Below are 19487 nucleotides of genomic sequence, written 5' to 3' on the forward strand. Positions count from 1 at the left end.
ATATTATCCATAATACACCACAGCAAAAATGATCAAACATTAGCAGATACAATAAAAAGAAAACCTAGGCATAGCATTCTCTAGCATTTTCCAGAGCTTTGAGAAAACTCACCTTTCCACAGTTTAGAATCATACAGCATCAGCTTATCTACAAGAGAAGAGTTTTCACCATCTGGCCCTTCTTGCAAACCAACCTGACACAGTATCCGGCGAAGGCCATCTTAATGAAGGGAAATGGTACAAGTTAGTTACAGCTCAAACACAAATGTGTTATTTTGACATCCTGAAAGTTTCATACATCACAGAAGCCCTCACACTGCCCCCTTTTTCACAACAACTGAATAACAGCACTCATATTGTGCTGACACAAACACAAATATTTCACACCTTGCAAGTTTGACACTAGCCTTATGGAACATAGTGAAAATCACCAAACAAAATGATTTGGTTTAAAGTTATCAAATTAAACTTTGCTTCCTTAAAAATGGCCAACTAAAACAAGAAACAGCCTAATTTCCCAGGGTTTAGTTTTCCTGATTAGATGCCTATGAAAAGGAAAATAAAATTAATATATGAAATTACTTGTATATTCATGCTATCATTTTAAGGCTTCTCTGCATCTTTTTTCCTAATGGAAAGAAACAACAAGTGTAATTATATCGACCTGTAGGTCATATGCCTGCAGACAAGCCTGCATCTGAAACACAGCACAGCCCAGACATGCTCCTGTTAAGAATGTTCAACCTGGCACTGCACTGCAGGCAATGCACATTCCCACAGAACTGTGGGACTTACAGAGCCCTTACTTCCACACCCTGCTTGGCATCTCAGCTCCTCAGGCAGAGTGGGCAGTGGCTGAGTGCTGTGCACACTGCACCACGTGCTGCATGGTGCAGGAATATGCACTCTGAGAACCCCTACAGCAGTTTGGGGTTATTCCTTTTTGCCAACTACTGTTATGAAGGACAACAAATTAATGGAAACTACTGCATTATTTAGCAATTGTGAAACAGACACTTAATCCAGAGGAACGGATTACATTACATATCTCAAATAACTAGACAAAATTGCTTCAGAAAATCAGCTCCTCTCACAAATATTCTCTATCTTATCTCAAATCCAGAAGAACAGATATTTGCCAGGAAGGATGTAGTGGTCAAACTTCTGACTAAGTTCCATAGCAAGTTTTTTCTGTTGGGTTTTTTTTAATGACAAGAATTTGCCATTCCTTTGACAGCAACCATCCAAGCTAACTCTGGCACAGCAGAACATTCTGCTACCTGTCCCTCAGCCATTGTCAGGGACATTTCAGTGTAACCACTGAAGCAGCAACTCAATGCCCTCATGTCACAGATGAAGGGTAACAGACTGTTCAAAAGATTGAGCAGAACTGAATTGTTTGGGTGTGTCTGGTAAAAAGCTAAGGGAAATCAACTCTTTCAGAAGTGCCTTTCACAAAACCAGACTCAGAGTACAAGATCAGACCCCAAGACATGGAAGGCAGTTCAAGTAAATGAGCACACTGGTCACAGACAAAATGTCTGTGTGCTGTTTACAGGCAAACATGCCCTTGGCCCTTCTGAATCATAAAGAACTCAGCATTTAACGAGCTGAACTCTTCAGAACTTCACAAACACTATATACACAACTCAAAATTCAGTACCTTCTTCTGCAATATGAGACACGAATGACATGTTCAAATTACTTTTTGCAACTGTCATTTAGTGCTGAAAATTAATGACTGTGGCACCTGGCACAAATGATGTGGCACAACACTGGGCTTAAAATGAGAAAGACAGTGCCTGCTTCATGTTTCACTGAAAGGAAAATTTCCTACAGAAGAAAACTTTCTTCATAACTTCTACCTACCAATACCTACCGTTCAGAAGTTTTATTTACTTATCTTCAAAATTTAAACATAAACTATTTAAGTTTCAAAAATTAAAATATGTCATAAAGACCCTGTGCACGAAATCTTGGTTTCCCAAATATCAGTCTAATAAACATACAGTCTCTGCAGAAATTATGCAGAACATATGTGCAATATGAAAGCTGAGTGTTCTTTGCTAATACTCCTTGCTAACATTTCCAGATGAAAAAATTACAAATTCCAAGGGGGTCTGTATCTACATTTCTCCATATCAGCAGTTTGTCACTTTTCCTTTTATTTCCTCCCATACCCTACATCTTTACAATCTTATGATTTAACAGGACAAAGGGGGAATGAAGTCAAAACAAAAACTGAGCATTCCCATAAAATCTGATAATGTGCATCTTGATTCCTTTGAAGAAACCTCTTTTAAAAAATCTGATTAAGACTTTGTCAGCTTTTATACTTACCAAAACCCTCCACAATTCCTTGCATTTTCTCTGTTCTACTTAGCAAAAAATCTGAAGCAATCGCTTTCATCTACATTCATCAAATTACTTCTGAATAATTTTGTTTTATCTAATCAGACAGGTTATTTTCAGCTTACTGCATTCATTTAAAAAGAAGTAGGGACTGAAAAAATAGCTTTTTGGCATACTGCATTTGACAGTGAGTCTCAGCTTCTGTTCAACAGCAACTAAACAGAAAAGACTATGTAAGACTGGTAGCACTTTCACATGGAAGTTAGAATTCAGAACAGCACTTCAGTAAGAGAAAATAGAATGAAGTCTGACAAGTTATTAATAGCTTTGCCTTATACATTACATATCTCAAATAAGTAGACAAAATTGCTTCAGAAAATCAGCTCCTCTCACAAATATTCTCTATCTTATCTCAAAATATAAATTTTGCCCACCTGAATATCCAATAACACTGCCAAGCCAAGTTAGGAGCTTCAGACCAAAGCTCTGATGGGCAACAATAGATGAATGCATAACTTGCACTTTCAATGGCTTTGTCTGACGACTGGTATTTCTCTTAAAAAGAAAAGGAAAAAGGAGGCAATGCATATTTAAGTGAAGACAGGCATACACTTCTATACAGAAATGCAGCATTCCTGTGATTAATTTTGATAATTTATAATATTAATACATATTCTAATTACTAACGCCTACATAACAAACCCAAAAAAAGTGCATTTAGTTTATCCTATTAATATTTGAAGAACCTTATTATGCAGTATCAGCATATTTAGGTCAAACCATTTTCCACTCTTTGCTTGTTATCAATGCTCACACTGATCTGCTGCATTTTACTGATAAGCAGTCCCACGTTCAACCCAAGACAGCCACGTGTGTTTGTCCCTCTCAACATGACAGGCAAGTCACACTGCAGCCCATCATGGAAACTGACTGAGAACAGGCTATTTTCAAAAACACAAATTAAATACACTGAGTTAAAATAAAGAATTTACCCTCATCTATGTGTTAGAAAGCATAATAGTTAGATGTTACACATAAAAGCCATTTGTTCTTTGCCTGCACGGCCAGCAAGTTAAAAATACTGTACAACATTATCTTTAAAAATATACTAATGCTTTCAAAATATCTTCAGTAGTTAAAGAACAGTAACTCTACTTGCAGCATTTGCTTTTCATACATAGGTTGCACTTTCATACAAGGTTGCAGTAGCATACATAAGCTATTTATTTCACGTGATTAAGTACTGCACTGCAGCAGTTAACAAAAAATATAGAGAAAACATTATTCTCACATTTTTACATGGAAGAATCTTGCAGTATATAGATATCAATATATATACATATATAAATGCTTAGATGCAAAATGAAAGTATTTGCAGTTTCACACTTGGACTCAATCAGTAATAACTTCCATAACTGTTGCTGTTAAAGACATAAGCAACTTTACACTACAGGAGAAAAACTGTAATAATTTAACTTCACTGATCTGAACTAGCACGTAATTCTAAAAGATTCATTCAAAGTTCCTGGCCACATCTGTTTTATGAAGGGAAAAAACTGTCTACAAATTCTTTTAAGAAAATTATTTTGGGTGTCAGGTAGGCCTTAGTAGGAAAAAACCCCAATAAAAGATCAACAACAACAACAATAAAAAACCCATAAACCAATATTTTGATACCTCTACTGTATTGCAAATATAATCTCCAACACTTTGAATCATTAAAATATAATGAATTATTACGATTACAGTATCACAAACTGGGTAGCAAAGCCTCCTTCTGCTTAAGATGAGGCAAGTGAGGAGACAGCATCCCACCCCACTACTTACCACTATTACTGATTTTGCCTGATCACAGTATTGGAAGTCTCCGTATCGAACGGACCTGCGGCCCTGCAAATTCAGACAGATGTAACATTACTGCCAGCTCCTAAACAGGGAGTCCCAATTCTGTGTTTTACATTAGTATAAAAAACACAGTAAAAGCTTCAGATGCATTCTAACTACTCTGCCTTTCATGCTATTTTCAATTTTTAATACTATATATAGTTAGATACTTGGATTTCCCAAATACACCCTGTACTTTTAAAAAGAAATAAAATTGTATCATATATTCATTTACCTGTTACATTAAATTTTCTGTGTATAACATTGTTCTTAAGATAAACAATGAAAAGAACTACACTTCTTTTATTAAAATACTGAAAACAATAGTGTAAGACTGATTAGTGCAATACAATTAGTACAAAGGCATTATTCATTAGTTTTGATATAACGGGAAGATATTTCAGATATTTCAGTACCTTTAAAAAAGCAGATATTAAAGTTAATTGGTCTTTTAAACATACAATTGAAGCACTTGTTTTATTCCAAAAGAAGGTTTTCAGTCTTTCCCTACTGTCAATCAACACATCAAAATAGATAATTGATTGAATTTATAGTGTATTGCAGACTGGAAAACTCACGGGCACTTTAGATCTGATGCCAAATCACTGCTCCAGGCATAACATTCTCATTTCTTTCACATACATGCTCATGTATATATGCATTCAGGGCATTTAGAAGTAGAAGGCATCAACAGTAGGAAAATCTGAGTGTATCCCAGAACACACAGGACATGCTCAGGTCAGCTCATACTCAGGGATCAGATGTGAATCCTTTGGTTACCACAAAAGATAGAGCAGTGATAACACAAAATCTAGTTCAGTGTTAAGTAATATGAAGTGGTTATATTTCCTGCTCCACTGACTTCCCTGAAGTACTGTAACCATACAAAATGACATTCCCATTGCCATTTGAGAGAAGACTTCCTCCCCACACCAAAACCCCAAAAATAGACACAAGCCAATAAGCCCAATAAAAAAGACACTTCTTTCATGTCAACCTGTGCTTACAAACCTGTAAGCACAGGTTCATTGCAAAAAATAAAAAGTTGCAGTTACTCAATGAAGAATCACTTTCCTTACAAAAAATTGACATCAGCCACATTACAAACTCAGCTCACAGAGTACTTCTGAAACTGAAATACTAGTTACAATTATAACCAGCATATAGTGATTCTGAACTCACTATTCCTCCTAAAAACTGTGTTAAATGCTTTTACCTCTTCTTGCCACTGTAATCTGACAATTATGAAAAAGAAAATTAAATTAAATTTAAAAAAGAAACCACAAATCATGAACAGTTCCACAAGCACCAGAAAAAAAGCAGTCAGTTATGGATTTTATCCCTCACACTTAACTGGTGTTATTCTGAGAAGCATTTCCTATGCTTGGATCATATTTAGGGACTCTTTCAATGTCAGCTCCATGGTTCAGCCAAAGCTGCTGCCCATTTTTGACAGAGAAACAGAGAGACACCTTGGTATTTACACTTATAAGACCTACTAGAATCCATTTACATTGAAACATATTCAGTATCAGGCCTGGTTTGGACTGGCCAAATAGCATTTAGGCACTGAGACTTTTAGTATTTAATATTAAGGCTTTTATGGTGGTATGACACACAGAACTCAGACTCACATTAACCACACGCTTTGGGAAAACAGATTAAAGTAAGCATAATCATAAAACAAACATTAGATCAAGGTAATTAAAAGTTCTATCAATTAATTCACTTACATCTCTATCTACTGTTGTTGCAAAACCAATGGCTTCCTTCTGTGTGCAGTTGACAGCCTTCTGAAGAGTATAAATAACTTGTTCATAGGTATGGACTTCATCATTAAACAGCATGCAGTAGTAAGTGTCACTCTTCTCACTTCAAAGCAAAGATTGAATTTATGTCACTCAAAGCATGGATTGAATTTATGTCATTCAAAACAATGTTAAAAGTAAAAGCAAGAGCAAAGGAAAAAATAAGAGAAATACAAATCTACTACAATTATTTTATACAAAATATTTCTGACAACTTCAGGAAAGGCAGAAAAGATTCTTAAAATCAGAACCTGCATTTTCAACTGTAAATATCTCTAAGCTTTAAAAGGCAGAAGACAAATATTATACTTACATCATTTCTAGTCCAGGCAATTCATTTTCCTTTTCCCATGTTAATATATCTACTGCATATTTAAATGTAATGGCAAAAATATTATAAGCTCTTGCTACCATGTCTTCTGGTAAGTGCACAAGAGGATCCTGGAAAGAAAATATAAATAGCAAATGAGAAATTAAATTACATTCAAAACAAACTGTCAAACTTGCACCTCTCTTTACCAAAGATGATGTAAGCATCTTTAATGATGTCTTTCTTCAAATGACTTTTCAGCTGAAAGGAACAGAGTCAATAATCATCCTGTTTTCTTCTTCCAGTTCTACACTGACAGTCACAAAAGCTCTAATCTAGCATTCAGTACCTGAATGTTAACTTGCCTCTGATCACCTATTTACATTTTCACACATTCTTCCATTCTCAGTCTCCTTGTTCTCACTCCTGCACATTTTTTAAGATAGTTCTTTGGAAGAACTTTAACCTCAGCTTCATTAAAACATGCTTCTTCTGCTATGCCCTCAAAACCATAATTTCAGATCTCTGTATCTTTTGTTCCACTTATCAATATTAGTAAACCTCAGAATACAAAGGACCATGCATCTCTTGTCCTGTTTTATATGCAGCATGCATTAAAAGGCATAAGTCTTATCTACCCAGGCTTATACAACATGCAGCACACTGGCACCATGATTTATGATGCACGTCTCTTATATGCTGTGGTATATAAATAATTAACTGCTGAAATGTAAATAGGTGTTTCATAATGATCTGTCCACATCTCAGTCTTGCTCACAGAGAGCTGCTCCCCTTTTGTCTGTGCACCATGCACCCATTTGTGCCCATTCTGTGCTCTCCATTAGACAACTGCAGCAGCCCCCACAAACTCGTCCTGCTCTCTGTGCCAGAGCAGAATGGAGGCTGCTCCAGGTGGGGGAATGGGAATGTGAAGGGGGGGAAGAGGGGAGCTGCCTCAGTCTGCCAAGTCAGATGGATCACTTTTTGGAACAGCACATGAGAACCACTGGCAACTCTGAGTAAGATAGTGCAAGTACCACTGCCATTTCAAACCAGCCCATTCCAAGGGTGGTGAACAGAAAACATTATAAACCTCTTCTCTTAAGGAAATTGTTTTTTACTGTATCAGAATTTTGAGAACAACTAGCTCCTCTTCTACAAGCCTGGAAAGGAAACACTGCATGGCCTGCAGGTCACCTGGATTTACACTGTACACTGGGTCACTGACTCGATTCATCATTTGATATTTTGACATATGTGTTATTGCTAGACAATTAAAATATTTAACAGTGGCCCAGTTTCTGGTTTAGGATTACCTAACACTAAATCCTGTGCTTCACTACAGCTTAGGTTGTATAAAAGTGGTCACAATAAGAATTTCTCAACTTAAGTCTGCATCATCTAAAGGAGGCTCTTGACAGTCAGCAATTCACCTGTACTAATAAAATTTATCCCCTCCACCCCAAGACTCTTTGGGAATATTTGGAAGCTTTACAAGAGAGTTAAGAACTGCCATTTCCCTTTCTTTTTTTTTCCCTCTTCATTAAAAATCATCCAGGGTATGAAGAACTATCAGCCACCAAAAGCAAAGGCAAGCCATAAGCAGCAGCTGTCCCTCCACTCCCAGCACTTTCAAAAAAGTACATATCTGGGCAAGGCAGAAAACAGGCTCCAGTAATGCTCAACAAACCATCCTTTATCTACCTCAAACACAGCACTGCACAAGAGATCTCAATCTCCCTGGTTTATGGGGAAGAAACACAAAGCCTGCCCAGAACCTTGATTTTTCTGTCAGGCACACTCAGTGTGTGAGTATCTCTGGGCACAGAAATAGCAGTCCACCCAAGATTTCAGAACAAGAGTTTCCTAAAGCTGCTGACTAATGAAAACTGGCACGTAGACCAAGTGGTGAGCCCAGCAACAGTGCTAGAGTCTTAGGGCTGAGAGAGTGGGAACAGATTTTATTAAGACCACTGTCACTGAAAACACAATTACAGTTGCTTCACTTAAACCATCAGATCAGCAAAATTACTACCAATGCTTGCTTTAGATGTTCCCTTTTAAAAAAATCTCACAGAAGTTATATACCATGCAAGAACAGATGTGAGTGGCCAGGTCAGAAGCCCAATAAGCCACATTCATTCCTGAGATGTAATAACACATAAGAAGATTACAAGCAGAAGACAGAATGCTTCTCTAGTCTCCAGTAACTTAAGACACTAACACCTCCCACACCAAAGATGGTACCTACAATTTCAAATGGCCATTGGTAATCTTTCCTTCCACAACCATGTTACATTTCCTTTCAAACATGTATAAACTTTAAACAATAGTGTTTTGCAGTGGTTAGTCCAACAGTTGGAGTTCTTCCTGTAAGATGTGGCATGTCCTTTTGCATTTAACATGTCCAAGTTGCTATGCTCTGATTCTGTGGTGAAGATGTGTTCTCTATTTACCTTCTCCATACCAAACAAGCTCTTTTAGAGACCTCTGCCTTGCATCTCCATTATGACTTTCTTGTGACAGCAAGGTACTTTGATTTTTAAAAATCTGTGCACTTCCCTTTAGTAAGAATCAGAATATTTGTTGCACAGACAGCTGAATCTGGCTTCTTGGTGCACATGATTACATACAGTTTTCTGGGGTTTTTTTGTTTGTTTGTTTGTTTTTTGGGGTTTTTTTGGTTTTTTTTGTCTGTGGCAGAATCCCTTGACTTCTCAGAATATACAGAAACACAAAGAAATAGAACTAAAACTGCAGAGGTGAGCCAGAACATACAAAATGAAGCCTTCAAGTATAAAACATTTTAAGGAACTTCTTAAGATATATAATTTTTGTCTAACACTGTGCTTCAAATATTACTAATAAAGTTCCTACACCCTCTCATGCAGACTAAAAATAACCTCAAGTGAACAATTTACATATACACACATATATAAACAGTTAACAGTGTTTTAAAACATGATGCCTCAAACGTAATTACCTCTTCTTCTGCAGTTTCTGAAGAGTTAAGTTCATGCTTTTGACAGTAAGGACCTTCCTTCCAAGCTTCTGTATCACCACAGTCACAAAAACCTCCCCCACCTGATGTTGTCATCTAAAATTATTTAAAAACAAAGCAGTTCATGTGAATATGCATATATATCATACATGCACATTAAGAAATGAGCAGTCACAGCTGTACTACAAAAACAGTATCACAACACCCAACAGCTGAAAGCTTGTCTACCTCATCAGGGTGCCTATGTCAAAAGAAAAAACCCTGAACAACAAACACCTTCAAATACCTCCATTCTGCCCTACCTGAAGTTTTCAGATTTTCTGAATCTGTTATTTGCCATGACATCTGTACTATGCCAAATTCTCAGTTTTAATCTAAAAAGTTAAATCATTTCACATGGCACTATTATACAGTGAGTGAAAGATATGCTTTATGACAAAAAGAATTGAAAGACTAAAACTTTTCACATATGTAAGCACAGAAAAAAAGCATTGGAAAATTGTAATGGTATATTTACACTGTTTTAATAAAATTTATTTTAAAGACTACCTCAAGTTAATAAGAATGATAATACTTCTTTTGTGAATCACACCTATTAACTGATGTATAGAAGAATTTTTTCACCTATCTTTGGCATACTTGATATACTCTATACATACAGGCACATCTTACACTATCAACAAAACTAGATGAACATTTGAAAGAACATTTGCTTACACTTTTGGATGTTACCCAGACTTGTTAATTCAACAGGCTCAAAAAGTAAAAACCTATGTACAAGAAGTAAGCTGGTATCAACAAATTTGGCAGGGTTTCTTGATAAAAGTAGTTGTGTAGTTGTGCTTGGAGTGTTTTCCTGAATCCTAGCGCTCAATGTAACCATGTAGTGAACAGATTTACATTTACATTACAGTGCAGTATTGCAAAAAACAGATTTACAGAAAGGCTGCACTGGTAGTTTTCACTTAACTTATTTAAAAACATACCAACATTTTCCTGGCTTTGTTTTTAAACTAATCTGTTCTACTAATAACAGCATATTACTAAAATAAACAGCATTTACAGTTTACATTTTCTATTTTAACTTCATGTTTAAGCTTTGCATAGAAGTGGCTTCTTAATAAATGTTTTTCAACAGCTTTTAAAAAGTCAAACACAAAAGTCAGAACAATTCAAAACCCAAGTCTAAACCTGTAAAATTCACTAAAGGGCATGTGTTAAAAATAACAGACATTTGTTGCACAAAAATTTTAACTGCTCAATATTTTAAAGTGTTAACTTCCAGAAGCTACACTCAGACCAAAACACTCAAGTTCACACAGGATTACTGCAGACATTCAGAACTTTGTGTTCATTCAGCATTTGGAAATTCTGTATACATTCTCAAACTTGAAACTGTTTCACACACACACACACACAAAATGACTAATAACCATGTCATTATCCCAGGGATCACTAACCCTGTATCGGTGCTCTCTGTGAATGCTCCCAAGAAAGCATTCCATGCACAGCACACAGGTTGGGTCAACTGCGCAGTCTCTGAGAACAGCAACAACAGAAAGAAAAAAAAAAACAAACATTAAACACTTGCTTTTGCCTTAACACATTTTACAACAAACAATTTTCAAATATCACCAATATCAACCTTCTAACTAATGTATATATTACTCTGAAAGAGGAAAGGGATGGCTTTTAAGAGGGTGAACAAATTAAATAGGAAAAAAAATCTGTTCTCATAACAGAAGAGCCTTTAAAATACTGTGTGGGTAGTATGTCTGGTTTGGGTAATAGAGACATTGCCTTCAAGAGGTGAGACAAGTACACAGGCAAGTAAACAGACGAATTACATAACCCAGAACAAACCCAAGTAAGTCCTCTCAAGCACAGAGCACCAGCATTAATGATCTCCAGCAACCAGAGAAGACATTTTTCACTCAACACTGGGTAGAAAGATTGCACTCAACAGACTAAATCAAACCTCTGCTTCCAAGTTCAGCCCTACGAGCTCACTGACGAGCTGCAACAACACAATTTTCTCAACCAGGAGATCATAGACCACAATAAGGTCTTGTCTATAAACACTCCTGTATTAGACAGAAGGAATATTTCTAGTAAAATGGGCTAAACCAAATGAGACAATTAAGCATGTTATTTAACTGTCTCCTTGAAAAACACTGAAAATGCATGAACTCATGTAATGCAACTGACGACAAGGCACTTCAAGATTAAGGCAGGTGGGTTTTGCAATGTAAAAATAAATAGCAAGAGAATGCTTGTCTTATGATTATTATTATTAAAACCAGAATTCAGAGAAACAACTTATTTTGTTCAATAGAAAACACTAGAGATCACATGAAATTTCATTATCAAATATTCTCTTAATTTCTCCAGAGGTGCCACTAAAGGTGAAAATGTCAAAGCAAAATTACACAATACTCTTCTCTTTTAGAATAGTTTATGTCCAAGGTTTTTTTTTTTTAGATTAAAACAAACAAACAAACTACCACTTCATGCAACAACGTGCATGCAAGATTTGGTAAAGCAGTTCTACAATATAGAATATTGATTCCTCAATCAAGCTCTAAACTTGTGGCAGTATACTTACAAATTCAGTACCATTTGTCAAGTAATTTCTCAGACAAGTAACTGTGCCTATACATAAAGCAGACCTGAAAGTTGCACAACTGCACAGAAAATCCACTGCTTTTTAATGTGGACTTAGAAAATAATTCTTTGCTGTATTCCACAAAAGCTTAGTTAAACTCTTATTATTCTTCATTACCAGCTGTAAGTTAAAGAAAATTAGCCCACAGCAGGAATCAAATGTCTCCTGATCAACAAAAAAAAGAGAGGGACTCTATTCTCAGTATGTTAATGATCAAATACTGCTCATATAGAGCAATGAAAATGTTGGGAATTCTGTAATTTTCTTCTAAACACACTTGCTTTTTCAAGACCAACAACTCAGTATATATCTGAAGTACCCACCAGTTTAATCTTATCTCTCTCATTATAAAGAGGTCTCAAAACATTTCCAGACCCAAAGGCCGGTAAGGTATTATGTTTCTAGAAGAGGAGAGCACTACAAAGAAAAATTCTTCCACTATCATTCTCTCCTTGTAAATGAAGGGAATGGAAACCCAGACAAACAAACCCTCGAAATTAGAGAGACATTCTGTCCCCATGTCACCTCACCAAGTGTTCAAGTGTCCCAATGAGTGCTAGAAAACACACAAAATGACAGGAATTTGTGACACAAACAAAACTTTAAACTACAAACAGTTCAGAAAATAGAAGATGAAAATGAACCTACAGCTAGTAACATAATGGCTTAAAACTGAAAATTCTTTTAAATACTTGTAATTGGTTAGGAACTTCCTGTTCTCTTTCAAGGAAAAGTATTTTTAGAGAGATCTAGAGATAGAGGTTGGGAAGGAGCTGATACACTTGTTTTAAGCATCTGATAGATTGGTTTAGCAGGTCATGGAAGGAGGTCTAAAAGACAAGATCAGCACTAACAGCTGATATTAAACACACAGCTATTAAACAAACAAAATACACACATATACACCTGCCCACTTACTTCTGATTAATGCCCTTAAATCACCCTGAAAGGTCACTTTCTCAAATTCTTTCTCAATCTTGCATTTCTTTTGTACAGAAAACACTCTACATTATACTAATTAATATTTTTCCATTTATATATTTGTAGTGTTAATTTTCCCCAATCCCACTTGCCATGAAAGACTGCAAGGTTACTTTAAAAATATATTTTGGTTATTAACTTTTCATTAGGACAGCATATTCTTATTGCAAAATATTCCATGACTACACAAATCATAAATACTTCACAATGTCAAGCTGAACTACCTGCAGGAATACGTAGGCTCTCCCACTTTAAAGACGCGGCCACACAGATGGGAAGGTTTGTTTGCTTGCTCAAGCTTTGGAAAACCAAATGCAGGATCTTCACCACAAAGATACCATTCCATTGGTCCCAGCAAAACGTGTTGTGCCAGCATGTCTTCTCTCTGAGGGGCAGGGTTGGGACCCCTGCAGTAGATTTTTGGTACATAATAGGCCAGATGCTGGTATACTTCTTTTTGAAGGTCATTTGCTTGCAGCCATTTCTTTAATAATAGAAAAAATGAAAACACAAATTCTTCATTAATAAACACACCAAACACAGTTCTAGCCCTATAGGTTATTTTGTTTCTACACAAAATATCTAAAATGTCATTGCAAAACTTGAAAGCCATGCTTCCTTTTCAGTGTTAAAGCTAATTAATCACAAAAGATAGACATTAGGAAAGGAAGAATTTATTTCCTTGCTGACACATTTTATCCTTTTGACATATAGAACATTTAAGAGAAAAAATCACTAAAATTTTCCTCCAGGATGAATGACCAGTAAAATGTTGGCAGTGATTTTTAGGATAAGGTCTAGACTGTATTGGTCACATTTCTCTGGAGTGCAGACAGATGCTGCCAGCTCGGGACAGAGAGGATCAGCGGGAGCCTGGAGTTGGCAAGGAACAGAGACAAAAAGTACATGGAGAAAAGCAAACACAGCATTAGGTAACAGTCCCTTTCTCATTTAATTTCAACAAATCACCTGTGAAAATGGAGTTTTAGTTTCTCCTTCAACCAAAATAACTCATCTGAATTGCTCAGTTAAAGTGTGACATTAGATCCATGAATTCTTGCACTGGGTTTGTGAGGTAATGCTTTGGTAGCAAGGGGGCTACAGGCTGGCTTCTATTAAAGCTGCCAGAAGCTTCTCCATGTCTGAGAGAGCCAACACCAGATGGCTCCAAGATGGACCCACAGCTGGCCAAAGCTGAGCCCATCAGAGAGAGCAGCAGAACTTCTGGGATAACAGATTTAACAGGGAATAGCATATTTAAAGGGACAAAAAGAGCAGCTGGGAGATGTAAGAAAGAATATGGGAGAATAATAGCTCTGCAGACCCCAAAATCAATGCAGAAGGAGGGGCAGGAGGTGCTCCTGACACCAGAGCAGAGATCCAGCAGGGAACAGAGATCCACCTGCAGCCCATGGGGGATCCCATGCTAGATAGAGCAGCTGGATGTTGCCAAGAGGCTGTGACTCCACAGCAGAAGCCAAGGCTGGAGCTGGCTCCTGGCAGCACCTGTGAACCCAGGAGAGAGGAGCCCAAGCTGGAACAGGTTTGGTGGCAGGACTGGTGACACCACAAGGAATCCACACAGGGCAGCCTGTTCCTCAAGGACTGCACTCCTGTGAGAGACCCAGGCTGGAGCAGTTCATGAGGAACTGCAGCCCATGGGAACGACTGACACTGGAAAAGTTCATGGAGGTCTGTACCCCATGGGAGAGACCCCACACTGGAGCAAAGGATGTGAGGAAGGAATGCAGGGACAAGATGAGGAACTGATCACAGTCCCCATTCTGCATCCACCTGTGCTGCTCAGGGGAGGAGGTAGGGAAAACACGAGTGAACTCAAGCCAGGGAAGAAGAGAACCATGGAGGGAAGGTGTTTTTAAGGTTTGGCTTTGTCTCTCATTACCCTACTCTGATTTGATTGGTGAAAAAAACAAAATTAATTGCTCCCCTAGTCGAGCCTGTTTTGCCAATGGCAGTAACTGGTGAGTGACCTTTCCTGCTCCTTATCTCCAGCACAAGCCTTGTGTTGTATTTTCTCCCCTCTCCAGCTGGGGAAGGGAGTGAGAGAGCAGCTTTGGTGGGTATTTGGCACCCAGCCAAGGTCAACTCACTACAATTCTCCTAGTCAATCAATTGTAAAAAACAACGTTGGCCCTTTTCAAAAGGCATCAAACCACTGAGCTGCCCTAAACCACTTAAAAACTCACAGCTTTTCCTAGGTTTGATTTTTTTTTTCTCCCGGTATATACACACAGAATAAAAAAATACTTGAGGACAACATTTGTTTTATTTCTGCCTTGTAGATAACAAATTTAGAAAGGTTTAAACTGTAAGTTAAGACTGCAAGGTTTTTATAAGGAACAAATGGAGGCAAGCAGATACTGCAAGTGTCCACTGATTAAATCTTGTGTTACATAAACAGCCTCAGCATGTCATTTCTCATTGTAAATGTGACAACCAGATACCCCCGGCAGCTTCCAAAAAAAAAGTTAAAAATCAACCTAAAACTGTACATGAAAATGCAGAATTAATTATATGCAGAATTAAATAAATGGGCTTGGTGATCAAATATTAGAGCTTGATTTACTCTGAATTATTTATAACTTACTCTAAAGAACTTATGTTTGAGATAACACAGTTGTAGTAAGTTCCTTGGGATACAGACATTCAGTCAGTTGAGCATCTGTGCAGACTGGCTGCATTTTAGCCTTTTTTAAAATATATTGAAGAAGTTTCACTTATTAGATATGTTTTTCTGAAGTAGAACTTGGTATTTTAAAAAACCCTAATTTGTCAGGGTGCCTTCTTCACTTCTCTTTTCCTCAGTTTCACTAAATCTTTCTATATTTATTTAGCTTTGATGGTAAAAGCCCAGTTTTTCCCCAAGGAAGTCCATGGAAACAGGTTGCCAAAAAGCCATAGTCAAGAGTCTAGAAACCTACAGATTACCTCACCATTCCCACCACAACTCAGAGAATGTCATAGGAAAAAAAAGGATTAAAAAGTAAAGTTTTAGACAAGAATTTAATTTTTCCCACCAATTTATTCATCTTTTCCTCTTCTTTCATCAGTTTTGCCAAATTGCTACTACTGCCAGGAACCAACTCAATCACAGTGGCAGTGACCTAATCTTTTCCATGATTTCTATTTATTAAGCTTATTTTTGCATTATTTTCTATAGCATATGCTAGTTATTAAATTGCAGGAATTTTTCAGCAAAATATCTTTAACATCAGTCTTTTAATTCAGCAGTATATTACTAATTTCTACCCAGAAAACACACAGTGCCTACTAGCTACACTACAAGCTCAGACAAATACCCAAGCAGAGAAAATTCTTGTTCCTCGAGTAAATGGCTTTCCCATCCCAAAAATCCTGGGAGTAGCTGTCTGAGAGTTAGGTGTGGCAATGATGAACGTCACCACACTTAAATCTGGTTGTGGAGCCAGTCCTATACACACAACTGCACATACAGTTTGGAAAATCAGGTCCTGGATGAAATAATACCAGAAGGAAATCCAGGCTACTAGGACAAGGAAACAGATGTGACTCCAGGAGCTGCCAGGAAGGCAGATCACAGGTCTGTTGTGCAAGTGAGACTGTTAATGGAAACATATACAGAGGCACACACAGGTTGCACTGCCTCTCTAAATCGCCACCTGGGGAGCACTGAACTCCACAAAAACAACTCAAAACTCTGGAATTTGCTCTTTCATAAAAGCATTCTGCATTTAGGCAAGGTTTCAATTAGTATTTGTCTTTCTTCTAACCTGAACTCACACGCAAGACAAGCTAATATTCTACTCTCCCAAGAGAGGGTTTTTATTAAAAAGGGAAGTGTATTCCTCTTCACTTTCTCCCTCTTCACACTTACTCTCCTGGAACAACTTTAACTGCCCTGGAGAAAAAAAAAAAGTGCAAAGTATTGATCAAACAACACCTTACATAAGTAAATACCTAATGGTTCATCAGGGTTTATATTAAATTCCCATCTAAGTAAGAGATACCAGGAAAAAAAAACTTAGAATACTTATAAGCCGTAAAATAACTCACTTGTCTGTTTAAAAAGCTAAAAGGTACAACTTATAGGGTTTTAGCTACACAGAAAAAATACTTGCATGTAGGCTCATGTTATGTTAAAAAGAAATTATTTTTATTATTTTTGTTCTTTGGAAATTTATCATTAAATTGACAAACTGAAGTCTTAAGTGCAGCAACTACTGCCTTGGGGTGCTATTTGTTTTGTTAATACTGGGCTATCAGGAAAGTAATGTTATCAGCAAAGGAGGCAGAAAAACCACACTAGATTTGAATTACAGATTTCAGAATTGGAGCTTGTGCAGGTGACAAATAAAAATAAGAAATAATTTACTACATTTAAACTGGCACTGCTACCCCCAGCAAATTCCTAAATGCATTCCCCTGGGTGCATGATTGCCTTGAGTTTACCTACAGTGTGACCCAAAAAAACATCTGCTATTCACACAGACAAGGTAATTTGGGCTCAATTTGGACTACTTTATAAATGTTTGATGGAATGATTTGGTTTGCTGTAGAGAAGAAGCAAGACTAATCCTGGAGCTAAACTAGCTAGCATATAGCTAACTGAGCACATCTGCCCATTTAATCATACCTTTGTCTGTACTGAAGATACACAAGCATAATCTGAGGATAATCTGAATTATAACAGTGTTTTATTTACATTTGGAAACAGCCAATTTAATTCCCATTGAGACACACACAGACAGGTCTTCAAGGTTTTATCCTACCCATATGCACGTGAGCAGTCTCAAAAATTTAACACACACACACCCAGTTCCTCAAATGCCCAAGTGTCTAAATGGACAAACATTTATGTCGGAAACTAAACTTCCTCTTAAAACTTTACCCTCGAAACTACATTCCTCTTTCAACTACTCTTTGTAAGAACAGGAAAATTATATAAACAGAAGTGGACTTCTTCAAATGCTACACTGCTTTTACTAATATTTCCTCTACAAACACAAACACCCCATTCTATTAATCCTAAGATTAACTCCTGCAAGCTTTTCCAGAACCGCATCTTAAGTAGTGGGGAGGAAGGAAGAATCCTGTAATAGCACTTTAACACTGAAAAGCGTATTGGGGTCAGCCATCCACCTAAATGAATAGGGAGGGGGCATCTCCTCAGGTCTAGGCGCGATTGCCGGCAGAGCGAGGCGAAGGGAATTAACTTCAAGAAGCACTTAAGGAAGGGGCGCGATGCCCGGCCGCCCCCGGCAGGGGATGGCCACGTCCAGGCGGCTTCCAGGGAGCCACCTGCGCCAGCCGGCACAACAGGAAAAGCTGGCTGCTCGCTGCCATGGACCGCGGCTGCTGCAACAGCGACGCTGGCGACAACAGCGCGCTGAGGCCACGGCGGGACACGGCTGCCGGCCGGGGGTGCCCTCAGAGCCAGCCCCGGCAGGGACACCCCCTCCCGGAGAGCTCGCTGGCCCGCGGAGCGGCCTCGCCTCGGCCTCGGAACGGCTCCCCAGGCCGGTGCCCGCCGCGGCCTCCGAGCCCCCCACTCCACTCCCTCCCCGCGTCGGGCCCGCCGCCTCACCACGGCGATCTCCTCGGCGGAGCACTCCAGCAGGCTCTTGTCAATGGCCTGCACCTCCGTCTCCAGGTCCGCCGCCATCTTCTGCCTCCTCCTGCCCCCTGCCCCGCGCCGCCGAGGCCGAGGCCGGGACAGCCGGAACGGGGCCCGGGCGGCCGCCCAGCCCGGGGAACACACACTTCCGCCCCGCCTCCCGCACGTCACCGCCCGCCGCGCCGCGTTCTGGGGGCTGCAGTCCTTCCGCGGCGCCGCTCGGCCGATCACGGCGCTCCGTGCCGCGTACACGGTCCTGGGGGAGGACCGGGAGCTGCGGGCCAGGCCGGCAGTCCGTACCCGCCCCCGGCCGCCTCCGCGGACCGCCTGCCCTTGTCGCCTCACGGAATCCCAGGATCACGGGACGGGTCAGGCTGGAAAGAACCACATCTGGTCCAGCCTCCCTGCTCAAGCAGGGTCATCCCACAGCACACGGCACAGTTTTTCTTTCAGACGGTTCTTGAGTATCTCCAGTGAGGGAGACTGCAAAAATCTCTCTGAGCAATCCGTTCCAGTGCTCAGTCACTGCACTGTAAAGAAGTTCTTTCTCAAGTTCAGGTGAAAGTTCTGTGCATCACTTTCTACGCCTTGCCTCTTGTCCTGTTGCTCAGCAGCACTGAGAAAAGCCCAGCTCCATCCTCTTGACACCCTCCCTTCACATCTTGGTAGACATTGATGAGGGCACCTCTCAGTCATCTCTTCTTGAGGCTGAACAGGCCCAGCTCCCTCAGCCTTTCCTCCTAAGAGAGATACCCCAGTCTTTCAGTCATCCTCACTGCCCTCCGCTGGATCTGCTGCAGAAGCTCCTCATCTCTTTTGTACTGAGGAGCCCAGAACTGGACACAGCACTCCAGATGAGGCCTCACCAGAGC

General features: G+C 39.0%; 1 protein-coding gene across 2 annotated transcripts in view; it reads right to left on the reverse strand.

The window, feature by feature from the left end:
- The window catches only part of UBR2 (ubiquitin protein ligase E3 component n-recognin 2), a 55262-nt gene extending 36525 nt beyond the window's left edge, over positions 1 to 18737 (reverse strand). For both annotated transcript variants that reach the window (XM_064709017.1, XM_064709018.1), the window contains exons 1-9: positions 18586 to 18737; positions 13226 to 13485; positions 10816 to 10894; positions 9338 to 9451; positions 6358 to 6485; positions 5970 to 6108; positions 4180 to 4242; positions 2787 to 2907; positions 113 to 220 (exon numbers count right to left, since the gene is read on the reverse strand). In XM_064709017.1, coding sequence (XP_064565087.1) covers positions 113 to 220; positions 2787 to 2907; positions 4180 to 4242; positions 5970 to 6108; positions 6358 to 6485; positions 9338 to 9451; positions 10816 to 10894; positions 13226 to 13485; positions 18586 to 18663 — 1090 coding nt within the window. In that variant the 5' untranslated portion in view covers positions 18664 to 18737. The remainder of the gene's footprint in view (positions 1 to 112; positions 221 to 2786; positions 2908 to 4179; positions 4243 to 5969; positions 6109 to 6357; positions 6486 to 9337; positions 9452 to 10815; positions 10895 to 13225; positions 13486 to 18585) is intronic.
- Positions 18738 to 19487: the final 750 nt, after the last annotated feature.

The sequence above is a fragment of the Zonotrichia leucophrys genome, chromosome 3 (assembly GCF_028769735.1).
Source record: "Zonotrichia leucophrys gambelii isolate GWCS_2022_RI chromosome 3, RI_Zleu_2.0, whole genome shotgun sequence".
NCBI classification, from domain to species: domain Eukaryota; kingdom Metazoa; phylum Chordata; class Aves; order Passeriformes; family Passerellidae; genus Zonotrichia; species Zonotrichia leucophrys.